The sequence below is a fragment of the Mustela nigripes genome, chromosome 9, assembly GCF_022355385.1.
Source record: "Mustela nigripes isolate SB6536 chromosome 9, MUSNIG.SB6536, whole genome shotgun sequence".
Lineage (NCBI taxonomy): Eukaryota > Metazoa > Chordata > Mammalia > Carnivora > Mustelidae > Mustela > Mustela nigripes.
Window position 1 is genome coordinate 47,520,571 of NC_081565.1, and position 22,429 is coordinate 47,542,999.

The 22,429-nt window shown below is 40.4% G+C and overlaps 1 protein-coding gene across 1 annotated transcript; it reads left to right on the forward strand.

Moving 5' to 3' along the window:
- Positions 1–6,529: 6,529 nt before the first annotated feature.
- Positions 6,530–10,351, forward strand: KLHL9 (kelch like family member 9). The gene has a single exon (XM_059411562.1). The coding sequence runs from the start codon at positions 6,536–6,538 to the stop codon at positions 8,387–8,389; it is 1,854 nt and encodes a 617-aa protein (XP_059267545.1). The 5' UTR covers positions 6,530–6,535; the 3' UTR covers positions 8,390–10,351.
- The last annotated feature ends 12,078 nt before the right edge of the window (positions 10,352–22,429 follow it).

Sequence of the window (22,429 nt, forward strand, 5' to 3'; positions counted from 1 at the left end):
ACCCTCAAAAAGGAGCACATCCCCTATAGGAGACAGAAAGTTCAGAGCGCTTCCGGAAGCAGACCGGGGGCAGGTCAGTGTGCCACATAGCCCTTTACCAGGAAGGCTCTGCGTGTCTGGACTTTCCTCAGTTTCCATACTTTGGCAGAATTAACATTTCTGATGGGAGGAGAGAGTGATAGATGAACTCTCTGGCCAGTCGGCCACACTCACTCCAAGGAGTGTTTAGATATTATTTATTTACATCGACAAAGATAACCCAGTCATCGGATGCCGTCAGTGTGATTGGAAACCCACTTTCCATAACTGTTTCGTGGTCTTGGTATATTCTTTAGCCACTGGACTCTGCATGGCTTCCAGGTGTTTTATCTTAATCACAAGGTTCCGTGTTTCACTCAAATTAATGTACTTTTAATTGGGGAAATCTACTAAGAAAAACAAACAAACAAACAAACAAACAAACCCAAATGCGATGCAAGGATGACCAGAAGGTCTCAGTGTGTTTTAATTAGGGGCTATCCTCATGAAAAGCAGGCAACAGCTCTTAGAACCTTTCATTAACACCTATTCTGTGATGAATCAGGTGACATCCTCTCCTTCCAGGAGTTCTCCTCTTCTGGGAACAGAACAGAACAGAACAGGAACATAGATAAGGTGATTAGTGCTGAAAAAAAAAAGAAAAAAAAAACTACAGGGCAGCTCTAGGCATTCAGCATTGTTAAGAACTCTGCCAAGGAATTAGCATTCAATGGAGATGTGATAATTAGCTGGGTTTTTCACAAGGGGTGATTGGGAAATTTCCAGACAGACAGGGAGCAAGATTGCTCTCTTTTATTACTGCGTGGGCATTAGAAAGGATGTTGCAATCCTGATGCAAAATTTGGATGAACCTATTTTCCTAATTATAAAAATGAAGAGATCTGATATAAAAAAATAAAATTGTGAAACTGGGAATTTACTATTAGCAGGGAAATGTAATGCACCATGAAATATGAGCTTGTGCTCAAAATATCTTTGCAGTTTTTAACCCTCAGATTGTTAGGCTCTATCCACCTCCTAGCCAGTCATTGATCAGGATCCATGAGTTTGCACAACAAGTTGGAGAAAGGAAACATTTTGGTCTTTTTCTCTCACCATAGCTGCCCTAGGCCCAAAGGTGCCATGTGGTACCTAAACATGAAGACTCATTCTTTGTATGGAAGACTATAGTATGAGGCTGATTCCATTATGAGGACCCATTCCTGCTAGGAAGGAGCCCCTTACCAGTGCGGGAAGAAAATTCCCCCAAAGGAGCACATCTACACACACCAGAAGCCTGCCTTCCACAGACTTGGTCTCTAGCGCCATCACCTTAGTCACCTTTCATTAGCCCACAGTTACTGCACCTGCTTTCTGCTTCCTTGGAACGATGTTGCCTGCTGCCCTAAGGCTTCAGAAGTATTCAGCCTAAAAAAGGGAGACTTCTCTTCCACGTGTTTCTTAGAAAATCTGGAAATCTCATTCAACTATTTATTTGTGTTAACCTGGGAAAACTTTTAGCCAGAAACCACAACAGGACAGGGAGCAAGCAGGTGTCCTGAACGGACAGCATAAGGAGAGGGAGGGAGGGAGGAGAGAGGGGAACTCCCTGGTAACTGGTGGCTGAAGAAGAAGAAAACTAGTGAAGGGACAGATCCGAGAGAGCAGCATGTCTTTCCCATTCCCATTCCAGTCTAGGAGGTTCCTCCCCGGTTCAGATACGGATGCCAGCCGCTATGCTGACTGAACAGAAATCATGGCTTTGATGGAAGGCATCCCCGTTTTCTTCAGGTTTATGGCTAGAATCCAGCTTACTTCTGTCAGGCAGTGATCAAGAGCGAGATGGCACAGTTTCCAACCAGTTTATAGAAGACATGTAATGGAGAAAATGAAGAAAATAGCACTTATTAAGTGGTGACTCCGGGGAAGAGGATGTCCTAAGGGATCTTAAATATACTAATATAAGTACATTCTCATAAGTACTGATATAACTGATAGAAGTACTCCATTTTGGGGCGCCTGGGTGGCTCAGTGGGTTAAAGCCTCTGCCTTCAGCTCAGATCATGATCCCAGAGCCCTGAGATGGAGCCCCGCATCCAGCTCTTTGCTCAGCAGGGAGCCTGCTTCCTCCTCTCTCTCTCTCTGCCTGCCTCTCTGCCTACTTGTGATCTCTGTCTGTCAAATGAATAAATAGAATCTTAATTAAAAAAAAAAGTAGTCAAATTTTCTGAAAACAGAGTCTTGGGAAGCTGAGCAGACTTTGAGCAAAACCAGAGTTCCATGTGGAATGCCACATAAAATCAGCAAGCAGAATCTCCCATAGTGAGTTACGGGTGATTCTTTAGGTCGGATTTCTGTTTGATTGATTGACTGATTGAATGAAGATTTCATTTATTTATTTGAGAGAGAGCACGAGAAAGCACAAGCAGGAGGAGCAGCAGAGGGAGAGGGAAGGAAGCAGACTTCCTGCTGAGCAGGGAGCCCAGCATAGAACTTGATCTCAGGATCCTGGGATCATGACCTGAGCCGAAGGCAGTTGCTTAACCGACTTGGCCACCAGGTGCTCTGGATTTCTGGATTTTTAATTTTTTATTTTAACTTCTTCCTCTCTTTACCCTGGGCTTCAATTTTTGGCAGCTACATTTGTACTTTCTGATTATTTTCATCTATTTTTTGTTCCTTACCTTAGATTTTTGTGAAAGAGAAATTCTCTGATACAACTTTTTCTATCTGATGAAGAAGTTTCTCAGAATTTAATATTCATTGCAGTATGGTTATATCTGAGCCACAAATTCTCATGATTTTTATAAAGCCAATGCTAACCTCTGTAGGACAGTTTAAAAGTTAATCAGGAAAGATCACTAAGCAAAAATATCCAAGAATAGAACAGGAAAATTTTTTTACAGATCTAGCTTTACCAGAAAATGAACTGGATTGTAATGCAGCAACAGCATAAATATGGGGCCAGTAAGGAAACATAGGTGGCCAGAATAATTAAGAAAATAATCCCAGAAATTGTTGTATTATCGTAGTAATTAAGTTTGGAATTAAAGGTATCTTAGATGTTAATGCAGAAGGAAAGAACTTTCAGTAAGTGGTAACAGAATAAATGCCTGGCGATCCAGACTCAAATCAATTTAGATTCTCATCTCAAGTTATAGATGAAAATAAAATCCTAATGAGATATAGAAAAACATGTGAAAGATTTAAAACATAAACAGGAACTGGCAGTTCATAAGCTCTATCGCAGAATGAGAATGGAACAGTATTGGTTCTACATGTTCAACATACTGGAACTCAAAGAAAATGGGAGAAAGAGGTACGTCATAGGACTGTAGCCACCGTCTACATGAGAGGTTTATACCTACTTTTAAGAATTAAGAATATATAAAAATATAATGCATAAGGACAATACAAAACTAGTTAATGTTATAAAATAAAACCCAAATAAAGAGAACTAAAACTAGCAGACAAATGAAAAAATGTTCTAGTCCACTAGTACTTAAACATGGTTGAACAATGATGCTTGACATCCTAGCCTTTTATTTATTTTTTTAAAGATTTTATTTATTTGTCAGAGAGAGAGAGATCAAGAGAGCACAAACAGGGGGAGCAGTAGGCAGAGGGAGAAGTAGACTCCCCACTAAGCAGGGAACCTGAGGCAAAACTCCCTCCCGGGACCCTGGGATCATGACCTAAGCCAAAGCCAGACTCTTAACTGACTGGTTCACCCATGTGTCCCAAGACATCACCATTTTTTATTCTCTCTCTCTTTTTTTTTTTAAGATTTATTCATTTATTTGAGAGAGAGAGAGAGAGAGAGACTCTCAAGGAAACTGTGTGCTGAGGGTAGAGTTCCCACGCAGGACTTCATCTCTTGACTCTGAGATCAGGACCTGCGCCAAAATCAAGAGTCAGAAGCTTAACTGACTGAACCACTGAGGTGTCCCACGACACCACCTTTTAAACACATTTCTTCCCTTAAACATTCTCTCATCACCAGTCTCCTGGTTGTCCTATTGTGCTGCCTCTATTCCAGCATGCTTTTTCATGCTCCTTCTTACTTTTCCCTACATGAAGTTGTGAAGATCTCTGCGGTTCAGTTTTTGGTACTTTTCCTATTTTGTATTTCTACAAGACCTCATTTATTCCTTGGCCTTTTGGGAGCAGGTATACTTCAGCTCCCAAGCTTACATTTTTGCCACAGCACTGCAAATTCTAGAAATGTGCATCAAGTATCAAGGCTCAGTGTTTCTGCATCCTCCAGTTCCTGGGAATAGATGATAATTTTGTTTTCTTTTGCTGACCATGGTAGTATATGGTGCAGTTGAAATTAATTAATTGATTGCCTAATGCTTTTATGTTTCCTTCCAACAAAAAGGAAAAAGTTCCAAGAGGGCTGACACTTTTTTTTTTTTTTTTAAGATTTTATTTATTTATTTGAGAGGGAGAGAGAGCAAGCAGAGCACAAGAATAGGGGGAGGGAGAAGTAGACTCCCTGGAGCAGGAAGCCTGATGCAGGCCTCAATTCCTGGAAGCCAATCCCAGGACACTGCTGGATCTTGACCGAGGTGGAAAGCCGCTACTTAATCAACTGAGCCACCCATGCCCCTGGCACCTCGTTTTCTTTATTCAGCTTTTTATCTTGAAGGCAAGGAAAGTGCCTATGATTTAGCAACTTAAGTATTTAAATTGAATCTAATGGATGAATGAACTGTACCTTCAGCTGAGCTACAAAATAAGTCTTTGTGTTTATTAAAAATGAACAAATGCAAAAAGGTTTGACAGTAAACCTTTAAATAAAGAGAATAAAAATATAGGAATGCCTTGGTGGCTCAGTCCATTAGGCATTTGCCTTTGGCTCAGGTCATGAACCCCAAGGTCCTGGAATCCAGTCCCGTGTGAGGCTCCCTGCTTCTGCCTCTGGCTGCCACTACCCTCTTCTTCCTTGGGCTGTTATCTTTTAAAATACAGTTATATCCTTACTGGTTTGCATATGCAAAATAAACTAGTTAGATTTAAGACATTAAACTCTTCAAACCATGGGAAATCTTGGAAGAAATTGTGTCAAAATGTATTTATTCATATGGCAAAATTGACATTTACTACTGAAGAAATGCAAGTTAAACAAAATATCCATAAAGCAAAAATAAATATGGGGGAAATGCACAAACATTGCCGGTGACAACATTTCAGAAAGAAATTTTTATATGTCTTGAATCCTTAGTGTTTATCTAAATACAGGGGAAACCTTTGTGCCTAGATTTTAGTTTATTAAGAAACTATAAAAAATGAAGTACAAGAAGGTATATATTCAGGAACAAATAATGGCCAAAGGAGACCACCTTTGTAGACTTTGTAGAGTCACCGGGAAGTTGTGTAGCCATTTAAAAATGTATGAGTGGAAAACAATTTAGAATTGTATTGCACAGCAAAAATTCAAGCTATATTATTTACATACTATGGTCACAACTTGGTATTTAGAGACACATAATATGCATTCTAATTGATTAGTAATATGAAAATATGAATCAAAATTATAATTGAGGTGTTACTAAAATTGTGCAGGATAAAAATCCTAACTCAAGCGCCTTATTGAGGATCAGTTTTCAGCATCATGCCCGTAGGCCCTCTTCTGCCCTGTTTCTTTTCAATTTATACAAAAGCCGCATTTCATTGAAAAGGCAGAAGCCAGGAAGTGTAAATCTTAAAGAGAAAGTATGAATTTAGCCGGAGAGCTCCGTTGCCGTGCAAAGTTTATACCAAACTGGCAGCATCACAAACGCGCACCCGTTGGGGCCGACAGAATCCCCCAAACGGAGTAACCCGGAGAGGCCAGCCAGCTCGCGGGCATCCCGCGCCGCAGCTCCCCAACAGCCCCCTCGGCGCCGCCCGCTCCCTTCCTCCCCATCCCCCATACGCCCGCCCACTGACGCGAGCAGGCGGCTGCGCAGCCGCAGTAGCCGCCTCGGCCGCTCCTAGCCCGGGGGATCCTGGGACGAGGCTTTTCCGGAAGGACGGGCTCGGCGTCCGCGGCTAGGTTGGTGTTCCAGGCCCTGACCCAAGCCAGGCCCGTGTTCCAGGCCCTCGTCCCAACACAGTCGCCGAGGCGGCGCTCTGGTGACCTCGGAGGGCGCAGCGGGCCGCTCGCTGAGGTGGCCAGCCTCGCCGCCTCGGGAGTCGCAGTCCGTGGCGGCGCCTCGCCCTCGGCCCGGAGCGGAACTGCTGGAGGAGCGGCAGCGCAGGCCTGACCAGGTGAACCGGGTCCTTAACCGCCTTCTGGTGAATCATCTGCATAATAATCAGATTTGAGGTCCGCAGCCCTCTGTGGTCCTGTTGTGGACCCGTTTTCGGTGGATGACTGACCGGTGTGTTGTGAGGGGCGCCACGGGGACTGCTTGCCCCTGAAAAGGAAAGCGCGCTCTCCCGCTCCCCGGGCTGCCTCGTTTCCTTGAAAGCTTTCGGGTTCTCACTGCGGGCTCGGGCACCGATCTGTGTGCCGGAGGAAGGCTTTCCCATGAAAGTGTCTCTTGGTAACGGTGAAATGGGCGTCTCCGCCCATCTGCAGCCTTGCAAGGCAGGAACCACACGGTTTTTTACCAGCAATACTCACAGCTCGGTGGTATTGCAAGGCTTCGATCAGCTTAGAATAGAAGGCTTGCTTTGTGATGTGACCCTGGTACCCGGTGACGGAGATGAAATCTTCCCCGTCCACAGAGCTATGATGGCGTCTGCCAGTGATTATTTCAAGGCGATGTTCACAGGTGGAATGAAAGAACAGGATTTAATGTGCATTAAGCTTCATGGGGTGAACAAGGTTGGCCTGAAGAAAATAATTGATTTTATTTATACTGCAAAACTTTCCCTTAATATGGACAATCTCCAGGACACACTTGAAGCTGCCAGCTTTTTACAAATTTTACCTGTCTTGGACTTCTGTAAAGTATTTCTTATTTCAGGAGTCTCTTTAGATAACTGTGTTGAAGTTGGACGAATTGCTAACACCTACAATCTTATCGAAGTGGATAAATATGTCAATAATTTCATCCTGAAGAATTTTCCTGCTTTACTGAGTACTGGGGAGTTTCTGAAGCTCCCCTTTGAACGGCTTGCCTTTGTGCTTTCTAGTAATAGTCTTAAGCACTGTTCTGAACTTGAGCTCTTCAAGGCTGCCTGTCGCTGGCTAAGATTGGAAGACCCTCGGATGGATTATGCTGCAAAATTAATGAAGAACATTCGATTTCCATTGATGACACCCCAGGATCTCATCAATTACGTGCAGACAGTAGATTTCATGAGAACAGACAATACCTGTGTGAATTTGCTTTTAGAAGCTAGCAATTACCAAATGATGCCATATATGCAGCCAGTGATGCAGTCAGATAGAACTGCCATTCGATCTGACTCAACACACCTGGTCACCTTAGGAGGAGTTTTGAGACAGCAGCTGGTTGTCAGTAAAGAATTGCGGATGTATGATGAAAGGGCACAAGAATGGAGATCTCTAGCCCCCATGGATGCTCCTCGATACCAGCATGGTATTGCTGTCATTGGAAACTTTCTTTATGTAGTTGGTGGTCAAAGCAATTATGATACGAAAGGAAAAACTGCTGTTGATACAGTTTTCAGGTTTGATCCTCGGTATAATAGGTGGATGCAGGTTGCATCACTAAATGAAAAGCGCACATTCTTTCACCTGAGTGCCCTCAAAGGACATTTATATGCTGTTGGTGGGCGAAGTGCAGCTGGTGAACTGGCCACAGTAGAATGTTACAACCCAAGGATGAATGAGTGGAGCTATGTTGCAAAAATGAGTGAACCCCACTATGGCCATGCTGGAACAGTGTATGGGGGCCTAATGTATATTTCAGGAGGAATTACTCATGACACCTTCCAGAATGAGCTCATGTGTTTTGACCCAGATACAGACAAATGGACACAGAAGGCTCCAATGACGACAGTCAGAGGTCTGCACTGCATGTGTACAGTTGGAGACAAGCTCTATGTCATTGGTGGCAATCACTTCAGAGGAACAAGTGATTATGATGATGTTCTAAGCTGTGAATACTATTCGCCAACCCTTGACCAGTGGACACCAATTGCTGCTATGTTAAGAGGTCAAAGTGATGTTGGAGTTGCCGTCTTTGAAAATAAAATCTATGTTGTAGGTGGATATTCTTGGAATAATCGTTGTATGGTAGAAATTGTCCAGAAATATGACCCAGAAAAGGATGAGTGGCATAAAGTTTTTGACCTTCCAGAATCACTTGGTGGCATTCGGGCTTGTACTCTCACAGTTTTTCCACCTGAGGAAAACCCTGGATCACCTTCTAGAGAATCACCTCTTTCAGCACCTTCGGATCATTCTTAGGACTAAAATGTAGTACCTTTGCAGTACATCATGGATGATCTCACACTTCCCCTTCAGTTGTATCTTACAGTGATTGGTACAGTTATTAGATAAAATGGTAATTGATGTTATTTGTCTTGTTTGGTTCTGTGTTTATCATATGGTTAACAAATGCATTCTGAAAATGTATTCAACATAGCCAGCTGTTTTAACAAATGTAAAAAGATATGTAGAAAAATGTTTGAGATGTGTTTGTGCTGTTGTGTTAAGTCAAATTGTAGGTGATTGTAGTAAATGTATAATTATGTTCATTATGCTTCAGAGCTGCAAGTTTTCATCTTTGACTTCAAAACATCAAAGGGAGGCTGCCTGCCCTGACCTAAAATAAACAAAAGGTCACCAATATTATCACCTACCTCCCTTTTTTCGTATAGTTTTTGGCATCGTTGCCAATTCACCTGATTGAGTGCATTGAGAATATGTGAAGTTTCTTAGATAGGAGAAGTAAACAGTGTAGCCCTAAGTCAGGGTTTTGTATCTCTCTCTGGAGAGAGGGAAGGGGAGAGAGAGAATATAAGTATGTATGTACATACATTACATACATGTGTATATACATCCATACACCCATACACATACACATTTAATTTGTAAATTGATTGGTATTTCAGCTATAGGGAAATTGTTTTTAAATTAATTTTTTTTCTTCTACCTAGCAGCTGTTTCTATTCAAGTGGGAATTCAGTACCAGAAAATAAGTACAGAGTCATACTAAATTGAGACAGATAAGGGCTACAACATATTAGGTTGACTACCAAATCTGTCATTTGGCTAAATTGTTATTTCAGATAAATCATATTACTTTTTCTGCTGTGTATTGTTTTCTATAGAGTTGCTTTTATACAGGCTATTTAGCAGAGTTCAGGCTTCTGAGAATTGGTTTTGCTGAGTAAGTTTAAGTGAGCTCTGCTATTCTGCCCTTTTGTTCAGTAAAACTTACATGAGGAAAGCTAAGAATGAAATATGCTGAACAAAGCTGTCGGATTTTAAGTTCGGTCTCCCAACTTAGTCATTCTAACATGATCGTTTGATTTGTGGTGGTTGCTCTAGGCAGTGTATGTCCTGAGCTTTGTGGGGTCTGCCTCAAGGCTGTGATCTGAGCAAGCAGGAGATAGACTCAGTTCTGTTTCAGATCAGAAAAATGTCCCTTTGTCTGTGTCTAAAGAACAGGACCAACTTAAGATTCCCTAAGAAGCCAGTTACAGAAAGCCTAGGCCTGTCTGCTGATTTTCAGACAGGTGCTAAAATAGATGCTCAGCCTCTGAAATACCAAGGGCATCCCTACTGGTTGAGAATCATATGGGGAGATCTTAATGAGACCTTTTCAGCAAATGGGAGTCATAGGAGACTTTTGTATGTAGTGAGTGATTCTGGAGAGGTACTTTCCTGGAATAATTGCCTACCTGAAGAAAAATTTACATAGGCACATTTACATACATATAAATATATCCTTACACTTAGGAAGTTGTCACAGTATAAATCAGGAATGATCTCTTCATTGACAATCCCATAATAAAACTCAGGAACCCAGACAAGAGGAATTGGCTTCCAGGGATCTGAACCTTACTGCCCATACAAGTGTTGATTGATTTTAGTGCTTTTTATGATTTCTGCCTTGGCAGAAAATTTCATACTTTCTATGTTTTTTTAAATGATTGATTTTTTATTACTAAAAATAGCACAGTTGAGTACATGTAGAAAATAGAAAAAGTAGAAATTGATGTTAACTTTGTGCATTAAATAAGCAAGAAATGGCATCCCAATCATTTCTTTATTAATGAAGTTAAATATTTGTGTTTTTTGAGTAGCTCTGTTTCCTCTGAATGTTCATGTCCTTTCCTCTTGTGATACCTATTGGACTTGCTTTTTTTTTTTTCATACCAAGTTATAGGATCTCTTTATATAATAAATATAATTTAACTGGCATTTGTTTGCATTGATTTCTTTTTCTTAATCTATTAGTTTTACAAAGGCAGGGCCATTCAGTTAATTTTAGAGATAAAATTTGTCCATCTTTTTGCATTTTGACCTTTACGGATAATTCTGCTATTGGTTTTTTTGTTTTTTGTTTTTTATGTTTTGTTAGTAATGATGTATTACTCTTGGTGCTAATTCTCACCTGCTGAGGTGGTATTGCCCTGCTTGCCTTCTGTTCTGCACAAGCTTTTCTCTTCCACCTTGTTGAAAAAAGGTTTTTGCCTTCTATTACAGTTAACTGTTGCTTTGTAACTAGCTAAGAATTGCTTAACTAGATAAGCTAACTATTCCACCTATATCCCCTACCTCCAGCCTCACACACTCCACCTCTCACCCTTTTAGAATTTTCTGCAGTGGACAGCTGTCTTGGCAGTCCTAGAGTAGGTGACTGATGGTATGCTAATGCTACTAATTACACCTGGAATTCTTTGCTTATAGATAAAGAAATTTTCAGTGACTTTAAAATGATTAGAAAGAGGGCGCCTGGGTGGCTCAGTGGGTTGGGCCACTGCCTTCGGCTCGGGCTCATGATCTCAGGGTCCTGGGATCGAGTCCCGCATCGGGCTCTCTGCTCAGCAGGGAGCCTGCTTCCCTCTCTCTCTCGCTCTCTCTGCCTGCCTCTCCATCTACTTGTGATCTCTCTCTCTGTCAAATAAATAATAAATAAAATCTTTTAAAAAATAAAATAAAATAAAATGATTAGAAAGAGATTTTACTTTCATAAGCTAATAATTTTTTATGGGAAATTAAGACTGAAAAAAAGGAAAAACTGTAAACACATTAGATATTTTTAATGTTTCTTATTTTTCTAAGTTTCAAAATTAATGTTCATTAATTTTTCTGATTATAGAAGTAATTTATGTGTATTATAGAAAGTACAGGAAAATAAAAGTGAAACTGTAAATGATCAATGATTTCCACATGCCAAGGGTAACTTCTGTTAACATTTATATATTATACATGTACATAGGTACAGACATTAGTCAAATATTTTTCAAATATGCCAGACCCTAACCTAAAATCTGATGATAAAAGGAAATAAATCCAACTTTGAAACACACTGCTATCATTATGACTTTTTCTTCAGGTTTTATAAAATATATATTAAAAATTAATATGCATTGTTTTTACTCAAATCCATACTTCTTTTTTTCCCTCCTTGCCAGCAGAATTCCTGTAGTTTACCCATAAAGCAAACACATTCATGTTCATATTTTTCTGGTTCATAATTGAAATTACCTGGTTTTGATTACAAAGTATGCTCCTACAGAACATTTCATTCAAAACTACAAAAACACACCATCAAGAGAAATAAAACCAAAGTCCTATCCACAGCTCAACCAGTTATTAACTGAAAGACCCTAAGCTCTCAAAACTAATGTTTACCCTTTTGTCAATGGCATTATGGTGGGTATTAATAATTGTGGTATCTTACCAGAATTACAAGTTGAGAATGTTACAAAGTGATTGGCATAAGACATGCACTGGGAAGCATTTAGTGAAGGATAGTTGGTACTAATAAAGTTGGCACTTTACATCATAATTTTTGACTTTTTTTTTAATAAACATATAATGTATTATTTGCCCTAGGGGTACAGGTACAGTACATAGCACTCACCATAGCACATACCCTCCCCAGTGTCCATCATCCAGCCACCTCATCCCTTCCTCCCCTGACCCTCCAGCAACCCACAGTTTATTTCCTGAGATTAAGAGTCTCTTATGGTTTGTCTCCCTCCGCAGTCCCATCTTTTTTTTTTTTTTTTAAGATTTTATTTATTTATTTGACAGAGATTACAAGTAGGCAGAGAGGCAGGCAGAGAGAGAGGAGGAAGCAGGCTCCCTGCTGAGCAGAGAGCCTGATGTGGGGCTCGATCCCAGGACCCTGGGATCATGACCTGAGCCGAAGGCAGAGGCTTTAACCCACTGAGCCACCCAGGCGCCCCCACAGTCCCATCTTGTTTCATTTTTTCCTTCCCTTTCCCCATGACCCCCCACCCCCACCTCTCAAATTCCTCTTACCAGAGAGATCATATGATAATTGTCTTTCTCTGATTGACTTTTTTCACTTAGCATGATACCATCTAGTTCCATCCATGTTGATGCAATGACAAAATTTCAGGGGGTTTTTTGATGGCTGCATAGTATTCCATTGTGTATATATACCACATCTTTATCCATTCATCTGTTGATGCACATCCAGGTTCATTCCATAGTTTGGCTATTGTGGACGTTGTTGCTATAAACATTTGGGTGCATGTGCCGCTTTAGATCACTACATTTGTATCTTTAGGGTAAATACCCAGTAGTGCAATTGCTGGGGTGGTAGCCCTATTTTCAACTTTTTGAGGCTCCTCCATACTGTTTTCCAGAGTGACTACACCAGCTTACATTTCCACCAGCAATGTAGGAGGGTTCCCCTTTCTCTACATCTTCACCAACATCTGTCATTTCCTGTCTTGTTAATTTTAGCCATTCTGACTGGTGTGAGGTGGTATCCCACTGTGGTTTTGACTTGTATTTCCCTGATGGTGAGTGATGTTGAACACATTTTCATGTGTCTGTTGACCATTTGGATGTTGTCGTCGTCGTCGTCTTCTTTTTAAATTTCTTTGGCAGAGAGACACAGCGAGAGAGGGAATGCAAGTAGGAAGAGTGGGAGAGGGAGAAGCAGATTTCCTGCCAAGCAGGGAGCCTGATGCGGGGCTCCATCTCCTGGGATTATGACCTGAGCTGAAGGCAGAGGCTTAATGACTGAGCCACCCAGGCACCCGCATTGGAGGTCTTCTTTGCAGAAATGTCTGTTGTCTTCTACCCATTTCTTGATTGGATTATTTGTTCTTTGAGTGTTGAGTTGGTAAGTTTTTTTACTTTTTTTATTTTTTTTTAAGATTTTATTTATTTATTTGTAAGAGAGAGAGAGAGTGAGAGCGAGCACAGGCAGACAGAATGGAAGGCAGAGTCAGAGGGAGAAGCAGGCTCCCCGCGGAGCAAGGAGCCCGATGTGGGACTCGATCCCAGGACGCCGGGATCATGACCTGAGCCGAAGGCAGCTGCTTAACCAACTGAGCCACCCAGGCGTCCCAGTTGGTAAGTTTTTTTAAATAGATTTTAGACACTAGCCGGTTATCTGATTTGTCATCTGATTTGTCCTTCGCAAATATCTTCTTTCATTCTGTCTTTTCATTGTCTTTTGGTTTTGTTGACTGTTTACTTTGCTGTGCAAAAGCTTTTGATCTTGGTGAAGTCCCTGTAGCTCATTGTTGCCATTTCTTCCCTTCCCTTTGGCACATTTCTAGGAAGAAGTTGCTGTGGCTGAGGTTGAAGAGGTCGCTGCCTGTGTTCTCAAGGATTTTGCTGGATTCTTGCCTCACATTGAGGTCTTTCATCCATTTTGAGTCTATTTTTATGTGTGTGGTGTAAGGAAATGGTCCAGTTTCATTCTTCTGCATGTGGCTGTCCAGTTTTCCCAGCACCATTTGTGGAAGAGACTATCTTTTCTCCTTTGGATCTTCTTTCCTCTTTGTTGAAGATTAGTTGACCATAGAGTTGAGGGTCCATTTCTGGGCTCTGTATTCTGTTCCATTGATTTATGTGGTTTGACTTTAGTTTTATCTTAATGATTTTCATAGGTTATTTTTCTTAGAAAGTATTAAATATCTGTACAATTTTGCACTCATGAATGTACCTTCATATTTTTTCCATTTCCCTATGAGTATATTTAAATATCTACCCTAAATGTATCTATTAAATTAATAGATTAATTAATCTATTAAATATATACCCTCATTTGAAATTTCCTACATAAAATTTTGACCATGTCTGACCCTGTAATAAATTCTAAAGAAGTAAAATCTGAGTCAAATAGTGTAGGCTCTTAAAATACATTCCAAGAGTATACCAATATCCATTTCCAGCAGAATGTGTTTAGTGATTATTTGGAAGGAAATCTTTACAGTTCTAGCTTTCTTGTTTGGGTTTTTTCTTCTTTTTTTATTACAACATTGAAATTTTTGTTTATTGAGTATGTGTATTCTTCACTTGTGAATCATTTTTCCTGTCTTTTACTTTAAACCTCTTATTTGCTGCAAAGACTTTTTTTTTCCATTTATGGCATTTTTATGGGTGCAAGGCTACTCAACTTTTTAGTTGAGATATTATGGACATGTATTGGTTGAGGTCCACAATATAATGATTTGAGAGATATAGATATAGATATAGATAGATAGATAGATAGATAGATAATCACCACAGTCAGTGTAATTAATATTCATCACCACACATAGGTACAAATTTTTTTCTTGGAATGAGAACATTTTAAGATTTACTCTCAGTTGTAGTACCTGGGTGGCTCATGGGTTCAAGCTTCTGCCTTGAGCTCATGGTTTCAGGGTACTGGGATTGGGCTCTCACCTTAGCAGGGAGCCTGCCTCCCTTTTTCTCTCTCTCTGCCTGCCTCTCTGCCTACTTGTGATCTCTGTCAAATAAATAAATAAAATCTTAAAAAAAAAAATAAGATTTACTCTCGGCAACTTTCAGATATACAGCAATATTATTAACTGTAGTCGCATGCTGTACCTTACTTCCTAATTTATCTTATAACTGGAAGTTTGTACCTTTTGACCACCTTCACCATTCCATATAATGCAGTCAAATACGTCCATCTTTTTTGCATTTTGAACTTGTGGTGGTAATTTTGCTGTTTTTTCCATAGTACTGATGTCACATTTTTCATCCTTATCAATTGCTTTATCAGCTCTAATTCTTAACTTGCTAAGGGAGCATTTACTGCTTATCTCTTGTTCAAATTGCTTTTCTTTCTTATTGAAATGAACATGAATTTTTAAAATAAATTTTCAAAAATTCCTTTTACATTACTATTAGTCTATTTACAGGGACACCTGGGTGGCTCAGTTGGTTAAGCAGCTCCCTTTGGTTCGGGTCATGATCCCAGCATCCTGGGATCGAGTCCCACATTGGGCTCCTTGCTCCGTGGGGAGCCTGCTTCTCCCTCTGACTCTGCCTTCCACTCTGTCTGCCTGTGCTCGCTCCCGCTCGCTCGCTCTCTGTCAAAGAAATAAATAAAAAATCTTAAAAAATATATATTAGTCTATTTACAGTAAGCATTTTCCCATCTTATTTCCTTAAGTATGTGTCTTAATATGCAAAGTTATTTTTGGCAATGTAGTGAAATTACTTTTTCCTTTGTCATTTTAAAATATTTATTTGTGTATTTTTTTCCCATTGTGATATGGTATAATTATCCCAGTATTTTATATTATTGGTATGAATATCACTTTTTACTATACTTCTAGCATAAAATCTAATGTATGTTTTCAAATTATTATCCATTTGTTCCCATCACCCCTTTCTGGATAATTTTTACTTTCTCCCTGAATTTTTATGCTTTTTAAAATCATTATAATAAAATCTTATATGGGCCATTTAGGGTCTTTCTTCAGTTCCGATGATCTTTTCTTCACGTTGTCTTTGGTATATAGATTGCTGTTTTGAATGATTTTGTTTTCACATTGTATTCCAAACTTTATTGCAGCAGTATAGGAAATGCATGGTTTTAGCTTGTTGCTTTTTTGACATCATTACTGTCATTGATTCTTAAGTTTTTGGATGAAACATTAGTCTCATTGATTTGTAACAGATTTTTGGGTGGATTCTCTTGTGTTTTCACCTTAGAGAATCATATTATATTATTTGCATAGTATAAAAACCTTGTTCTATATTATTTGTATCATAATTTGAAAGATTGGTTAATACTTCCAGGAAAATTATAGTAGTGATACATATCATCATGTCTTGTAGGTAATTTTTTTTCTTTTTTTTTCAATTTATTTATTTTCAGAAAAACAGTATTCATTATTTTTTCACCACACCCAGTGCTCCATGCAATCCGTGCCCTCTATAATACCCACCACCTGGTACCCCAATAGGGGTGATTGTAGTTTTCTAATTTATTTGTTAAAGAGAGATGTTCTTGCTTTTGTTCATCAAAGGTGATTGTTCACAGTGCAGAACTGGTAAAGTGTTTCTTAACAAAAGGCATGAATAATAAATTTATTCCTCTATTTACTTTGTATCCGTCTGTGAACAACCACTTTCTAGGGACTGATATTATTCTGCCATCTACTGGTTGGAATTAAAAGTCCTCATTTTAGACGGATTCCAGAAAATGTATCTCCTTAAAAACAACAGCAAAAAAAACCCAGAAACCCCAGTAATGACAAAAACTATGAGAAATTTTTGTAGCATCAAGTCTTTACACACCCAATTACCTAATAAATATGTAAAACCTATGATAACTCTTGGTGGATATAGTGGGTCAGATAATCAAAGAAAATATTTTTTGGCATCAAATAAAAATATACATTTTAAATTGCTTTGACCTTTATTTAATTGATTAATCCATATAAATTGCCAACTATCTAAAGTCTATAACATTTTTTTTTTAAAGATCTTATTTATTAATTTGACAGAGAGGAATCACAAGTAGGCAGAAGAGAGGCAGGCAGAGAGAGAGAGAGGAGGAAGCAGGCTCCCCGCCGAGCAGAGAGCCCGATGCGGGACTCGATCCCAGGACCCTGAGATCATGACCTGAGCCGAAGGCAGCGGCTTAACCCACTGAGCCACCCAGGCGTCCCAAGTCTATAACATTTTTAAAGGATGTTATTTATTTATTTATTTATTTTAGAGAGCATGGGCCAAGGAATTGCACATGGGAGGAGGAGTAGAGGGGGAAGGGAAAGGGAGAGGGAGAGAATCCTAAGCAGACTCCCACTCTGGACTTGGAGCCCCACAAAGAGCTTGATCTCATGACCCTGAGATCATGACCTCAGCCAAACCAAGAGTTGGAGGCTTAACCCACTGAGCCAGGCAGGTACCCCCAAAAGTCTGCAACATTTTATCTAAGCATCCACACCCAGTACTGCATGCCTTCCTTTGGGGGACAGTGGGCAGGGAAGACATTCCCCATCCCTTTTAAATGGTTTTTAGCAAAAAGCCTCATTATGAAGACACTTACAGAGTAAATATTTTGCAATAACAAAGAATATAATATGCAATATATCCAGGTATAAATAAATCTGACAAACTTAAAATATTCAAAGGGCTTTTTATATTGGCTTGCCCATATGGATGCTAGGATTGGATCACTGCTCCAGCCACATGGCTTTCACTCAGCCCCAACAGCAACATATTTACAGAACCACACAGTAACTTCTGAACCAGCTGATGCAAATTCTTTAGAGTACCGTCCATGGCCTCAAAGAAAGCCTGTTTCTCAGCTATGGGAACAGTAAGAGTGGCATAACTACCCACTTCTAATTCTCCAAAATACTGTCTCAGAGTAAAATATTCTCATACATAAAGCATTCTTTTCCTCAGGATGAATATGACTGAAAACAGGTGACTTCTTCCTGATGCCTCCTGAAGGCTATCAAGAGTACACATAGTCCCATATTTCTTTTCTAGATAGAGCTGAAAGAGCAAGGTTATATTTCCTGCAATCTTAGAACAAGAGGAGTATAAAGCTGATGACAGCAGCCAAGGTCAGGTATTTCATTGTGTAGAGCCCCAACCGCCGTTCTAAGTCCACAGAGTGTTCCGGTTCTTTACTGGTCCATCTTCCATAAAGCTGTTACTATACAGGTAGAGGCTTATCGTCCTTTGCCTGTCAGCACCATCTGTTTAGATATGAGTCAAAGGGCAGGTCTAATTTTTACTGACTCAAACAACTTTTTCCTAATTGGGAAACAAAGTTTATCACTTGCAAGTGAAGGAAATATTCTTCCATCCAGGAATTTGTGATTCATAAAAACTCTAGGAGTGCCTGGGTGGCTCAATGGGTTAAGCCTCTGCCTTCAACTCAGGTCATGATCTCAGGGTCCTGGGATCAAGCCCCACATCGGGATCTCTGCTCAGCAGGGAACCTGTTTCCCCCTCCCCCTCTGCCTGCCTCTCTGTCTACTTGTGATCTCTCACTCTCTGTGTCAAATAAAATAAAATCTTAAAAAAAAAAACTAATTCATGGTAATCATTAACCAAAACATACTCAATATAGAATCCTAGAGTCAGTAATAACATTTATTTCTTCATACTAGGCAAAAATTTTTACTACAGTTTTTTATTAATGTCTTCAACCTTCTCTAGATGAGAAAATCACAGATTTCATAAAACCTTCCGTATATCATGTATACAGACACACATGAAGATGTCACTTAAGCTCAAAGACTGGGGAAAGAGTTTTCTAACCTTCAAGATTGCTCTCCCTTCCTGAGCTCACCCAGGCCCTGAAATGTTGACTTTATTCTGCAAGAGGAGTAGGTTGTGGATTCCATTGACACTGTCCACTTCATTCACTTCTTGGGTTTCAATATATTCTATATTCATCCTCATCACTGATCTGGGAGCTAATTCAGCCATGCACAACAGGTTCATGGCTCTCATTCAGGGAACCTCTATGTGTAGACCAAACTCAAGAAGATCCCTCTCCACTTAGCTCCCAGACCCAATGTCTAGAAATGGATGAGGAGTCACCTGCTGGACACTTCCAGTTAGTTCACATTCCCAGTGTACAACACCCTGCTGACGTGAAGTATCTACTGTTGCAGAAAAGAGAAACCCCATCAAGTTCTCAGTAGCAATCAGGGTTGTAACTTTGAGAATAAAGTCTGATGAAGCCTTGATCTTACGCAGAGTCAGGAGTGGGGAGGGGGCTTTATTCAGGAGAATGACAGAATTAGCCATCTTATCACAGCCATGAACCAGACCTGAACTATAAACAAGTCACGAGCTGGACGCTTTATCTTTAAAAATCATGAAAACAACTGATCATTCTGGTCCATTGCATTTACCTGGGGTTGTTACTAAACCTTAGTGACGTCACAGGACCCAGTTGTTCTAGTCAAAGAAATGAAGAAATCGGCTGTTTTTGAATACTTAATCGCACATGTGTTCAGGATGCAGTTAGGGAGATGAGTAAAGATGGTGGTATCAGGCGCAAGAAACGTGCAGGACCTAAGCAACCCCTAAGCTCCAGGCCTGCACAGAAAGAGTGATGGGTTTTTCCTCTAGTCCACCTTATTTTTGACGCCCCCCCCCCCCCCGCTGGCTTTCAGGAGACTAGGGGCACAGGAAAAAAAAAAAAAAAAGCTCGGCAATAGTCTAACTCCTTAACAGTCTTGTCCAGCTCTTAGAAATGCCTTCACGCCCCAGACCTAACCTCTTCCACAGCCCCAATAATTCTATTCTCCTTACCCAAATTGGGCATTTGATCTATAAAACCTTCTTTTATTAATATCAAGGATATAGTCCTGAGAAACATTGTTGTCTCACATTATAGATTTGTGTGTTTGTCTGATTGCACATTTCTGTGTACCCTCATTTTGAAGACTCTGAGCCAGGTGGCCACTTGGACACAAAAGAATAGAAATCCAATTTCCAACCCAAACACAAATCTTCATGTAACAGGTTTTCATCCTCTACCATTATAGTTTCCAGGGAAACAGGAACAGGATTCTCCGCAGTCCCGTGGCCCACGGAACAATCCTCTCAGCTTCTGAGTGATGATTGCTTTCTAACCAATGACTACCCCAGCTCCACTGTGTTCCTGGGGCCTCCAGGAGAAATACTAGCTCATACCAGCTCAAGCTTTCTCGTCCAGAGCCTGATATTCTTTTCCCTGATTTCCTTAGAATCATTAGTCCAAGTTCAAATCCTAGAAGAATCCCCTTTCTATCCCTTCCTACTGAATTTTATCATGATTCTTTGTGGTGAATGCTGGTGAATGTGGTGAAAGCGCAAGTTAAGGCTTGGTCTGACTATAGATCTGTTGCTGTCAGTCTACACCTGTGGGGCTTCATTACATTCCAGGAAAGGAAGGAGCGTGAGAGTAACCAAAGAGTAAGCACAATCTTCAGCCCCATCTGTACTGTCGGTGGTCAGAGAGAGGATCATTTGGTGCTAAATTTGGGGGGGAAGGGAGTGGGAGGCTGGCAGATGCCCCCTTTTATTTTATACACAGAAATAATGTTTTAAACTGTTCTTTAAATATCTGAGAGATTTTAGGAAAAACAAATCTCTTTCTTTGACTAATGTGAAAAGGAAAAAAAAAAAATGAGGATGGGGGAAATCGATAACCAAGAAATCTTGTCTGTTACTTTCTCATAGCTATCTTGCAGGTAATTTGAATGTTAAAAAATCAATGTGATTTGGTGAGTGCTGTGAAGTGTGTAAACCTGGTGATTCACAGACCTGTACCCCTGGGGATAAAAATATATGTTTATAAAAAATAAAAAAAAAAAAATAAAAAAATAAAAAAAAAATCAGCAATGTGATCATATCTGCACCCAAGTCCCTTGAAACGAGAAGTGCCCTCTTGGAAATATTGATTCTGAAGACCTGGAAGATGATAAGCAGGTTTCATAGGCTTGGCTCCTAAGAGCATAAAACACACAACCAACAGGGTAAGAATGACAAAATCACTGAAGAGCAAAAGAAATCACAGGGAGACACCACGACAGACTGCCCTCCAAAGATAGCTATGACAGTATCTTCCATCCTACGTGTGTCCTGAGAACTTTGCCATTTCTCAAAACATTGAATCTACTTCACCTCCCGTTAAATACGGGAGGGCTTGGTAATTGCTTATAAAAGAATTTGTTAGAAATAATGATGCATGACTTCCAAGTTTATGTTAGAGTTTATCATCCTTGACACTACCGATACGTGAGGCCAGACAGTTCTCTGTGGTGGGGCCCTGTCCTGTGCACGGGGGGCATTCAGCAGTATGCGTGGCTGACATCCACGAGATGCCAGTAACAGCCCTCATCAGTTGCGACAACCAAAAATGTCTCTGGACATTGCCCAAAGCCCCCTGGGGGACAAAATCATTCTCACTGGGAACCACTGGGTTAGATCATGAAAGACGATAGAGCTTGGTCACTGGGCCCCTCATTTTTTTGAGCCCTCAGGCCCCATGTAAACAGTGCAACAGTACTGGGTCCACCAGTCTGTCAGAAAAAACAGACGTCAAGGAGAAGTTAGAGTGAGGTGCTCCTGCACCCAGGGCCAGCTGAGATCCCAGCTGAAACCTGTAAGCCTCAGATATAGCAGTGAAAATGTCTACCAACCATCAAGTCATCACCAGCCATCCAGGGGGGTGTGTTCCAAGTTAGGATCATGCATTTTAGAATAATTTGTTTCAAAGCTATAGTAATGGGGAGAGTTTGTATCGAGAGCCCCGATCCACTGCACCCCTGCCTGCCTGCCTGTTCCCTCACTGAACACCTGCCTGGAACCATAGCCCAGAGTGCACAACATCCTCATACTATTAGACAGCTGAAAAGTGTCCCCTTTCACACATGCCTGAAGGACAGAACCTACCTCAGAGTTCCTTGGGAAAGATGGACCGTCACCCAAATCCAGAAGACACAAAGCACCTGTTTCCACCACCAGATGCTCCTGCAAGTCTTCAACCCCTTTAGCACAGACCACAGCCAGGCTACCTGGAGCCACACCGCCCTCCATGACCTCCTCTCTAGCCTTCATCGCTGCCTGGGACACCAGAAGCCTAGGGAAGAAGACAACCCTGCCTGTCTGTGTCTGGGGATCGTGGTCCAAAAGGACTTCCAAAACATCCATCTCTATCTGAAGGAGAAGAAACACAGCCGCTGTGCCTGAGCATCAGATGAGAAATAGCTGAACCAAAATCATGAACTTAAAAAAAAAAATGTATTGTCTAGAGTGGATTTACAGAAAACATCTTCAGAGAGAACATGATCTACTTTCTTAAATAAGTGACTTTATGATGTAATTTTTTTAAGTCTGTTTAATTTGGGGGGTATATTTTGCATTTCCAAAATATAAAGTCCAATCCTTTATGAAAAAGTACTTGAGGATAGTATTTTATTGAACACATGTGTCAGTTAAATGAATGCCAGCCACTATAACTGATCTATGGGAAACTATAACAGAAATTATATAACTGTATACCTTTATATGTAATATAATATA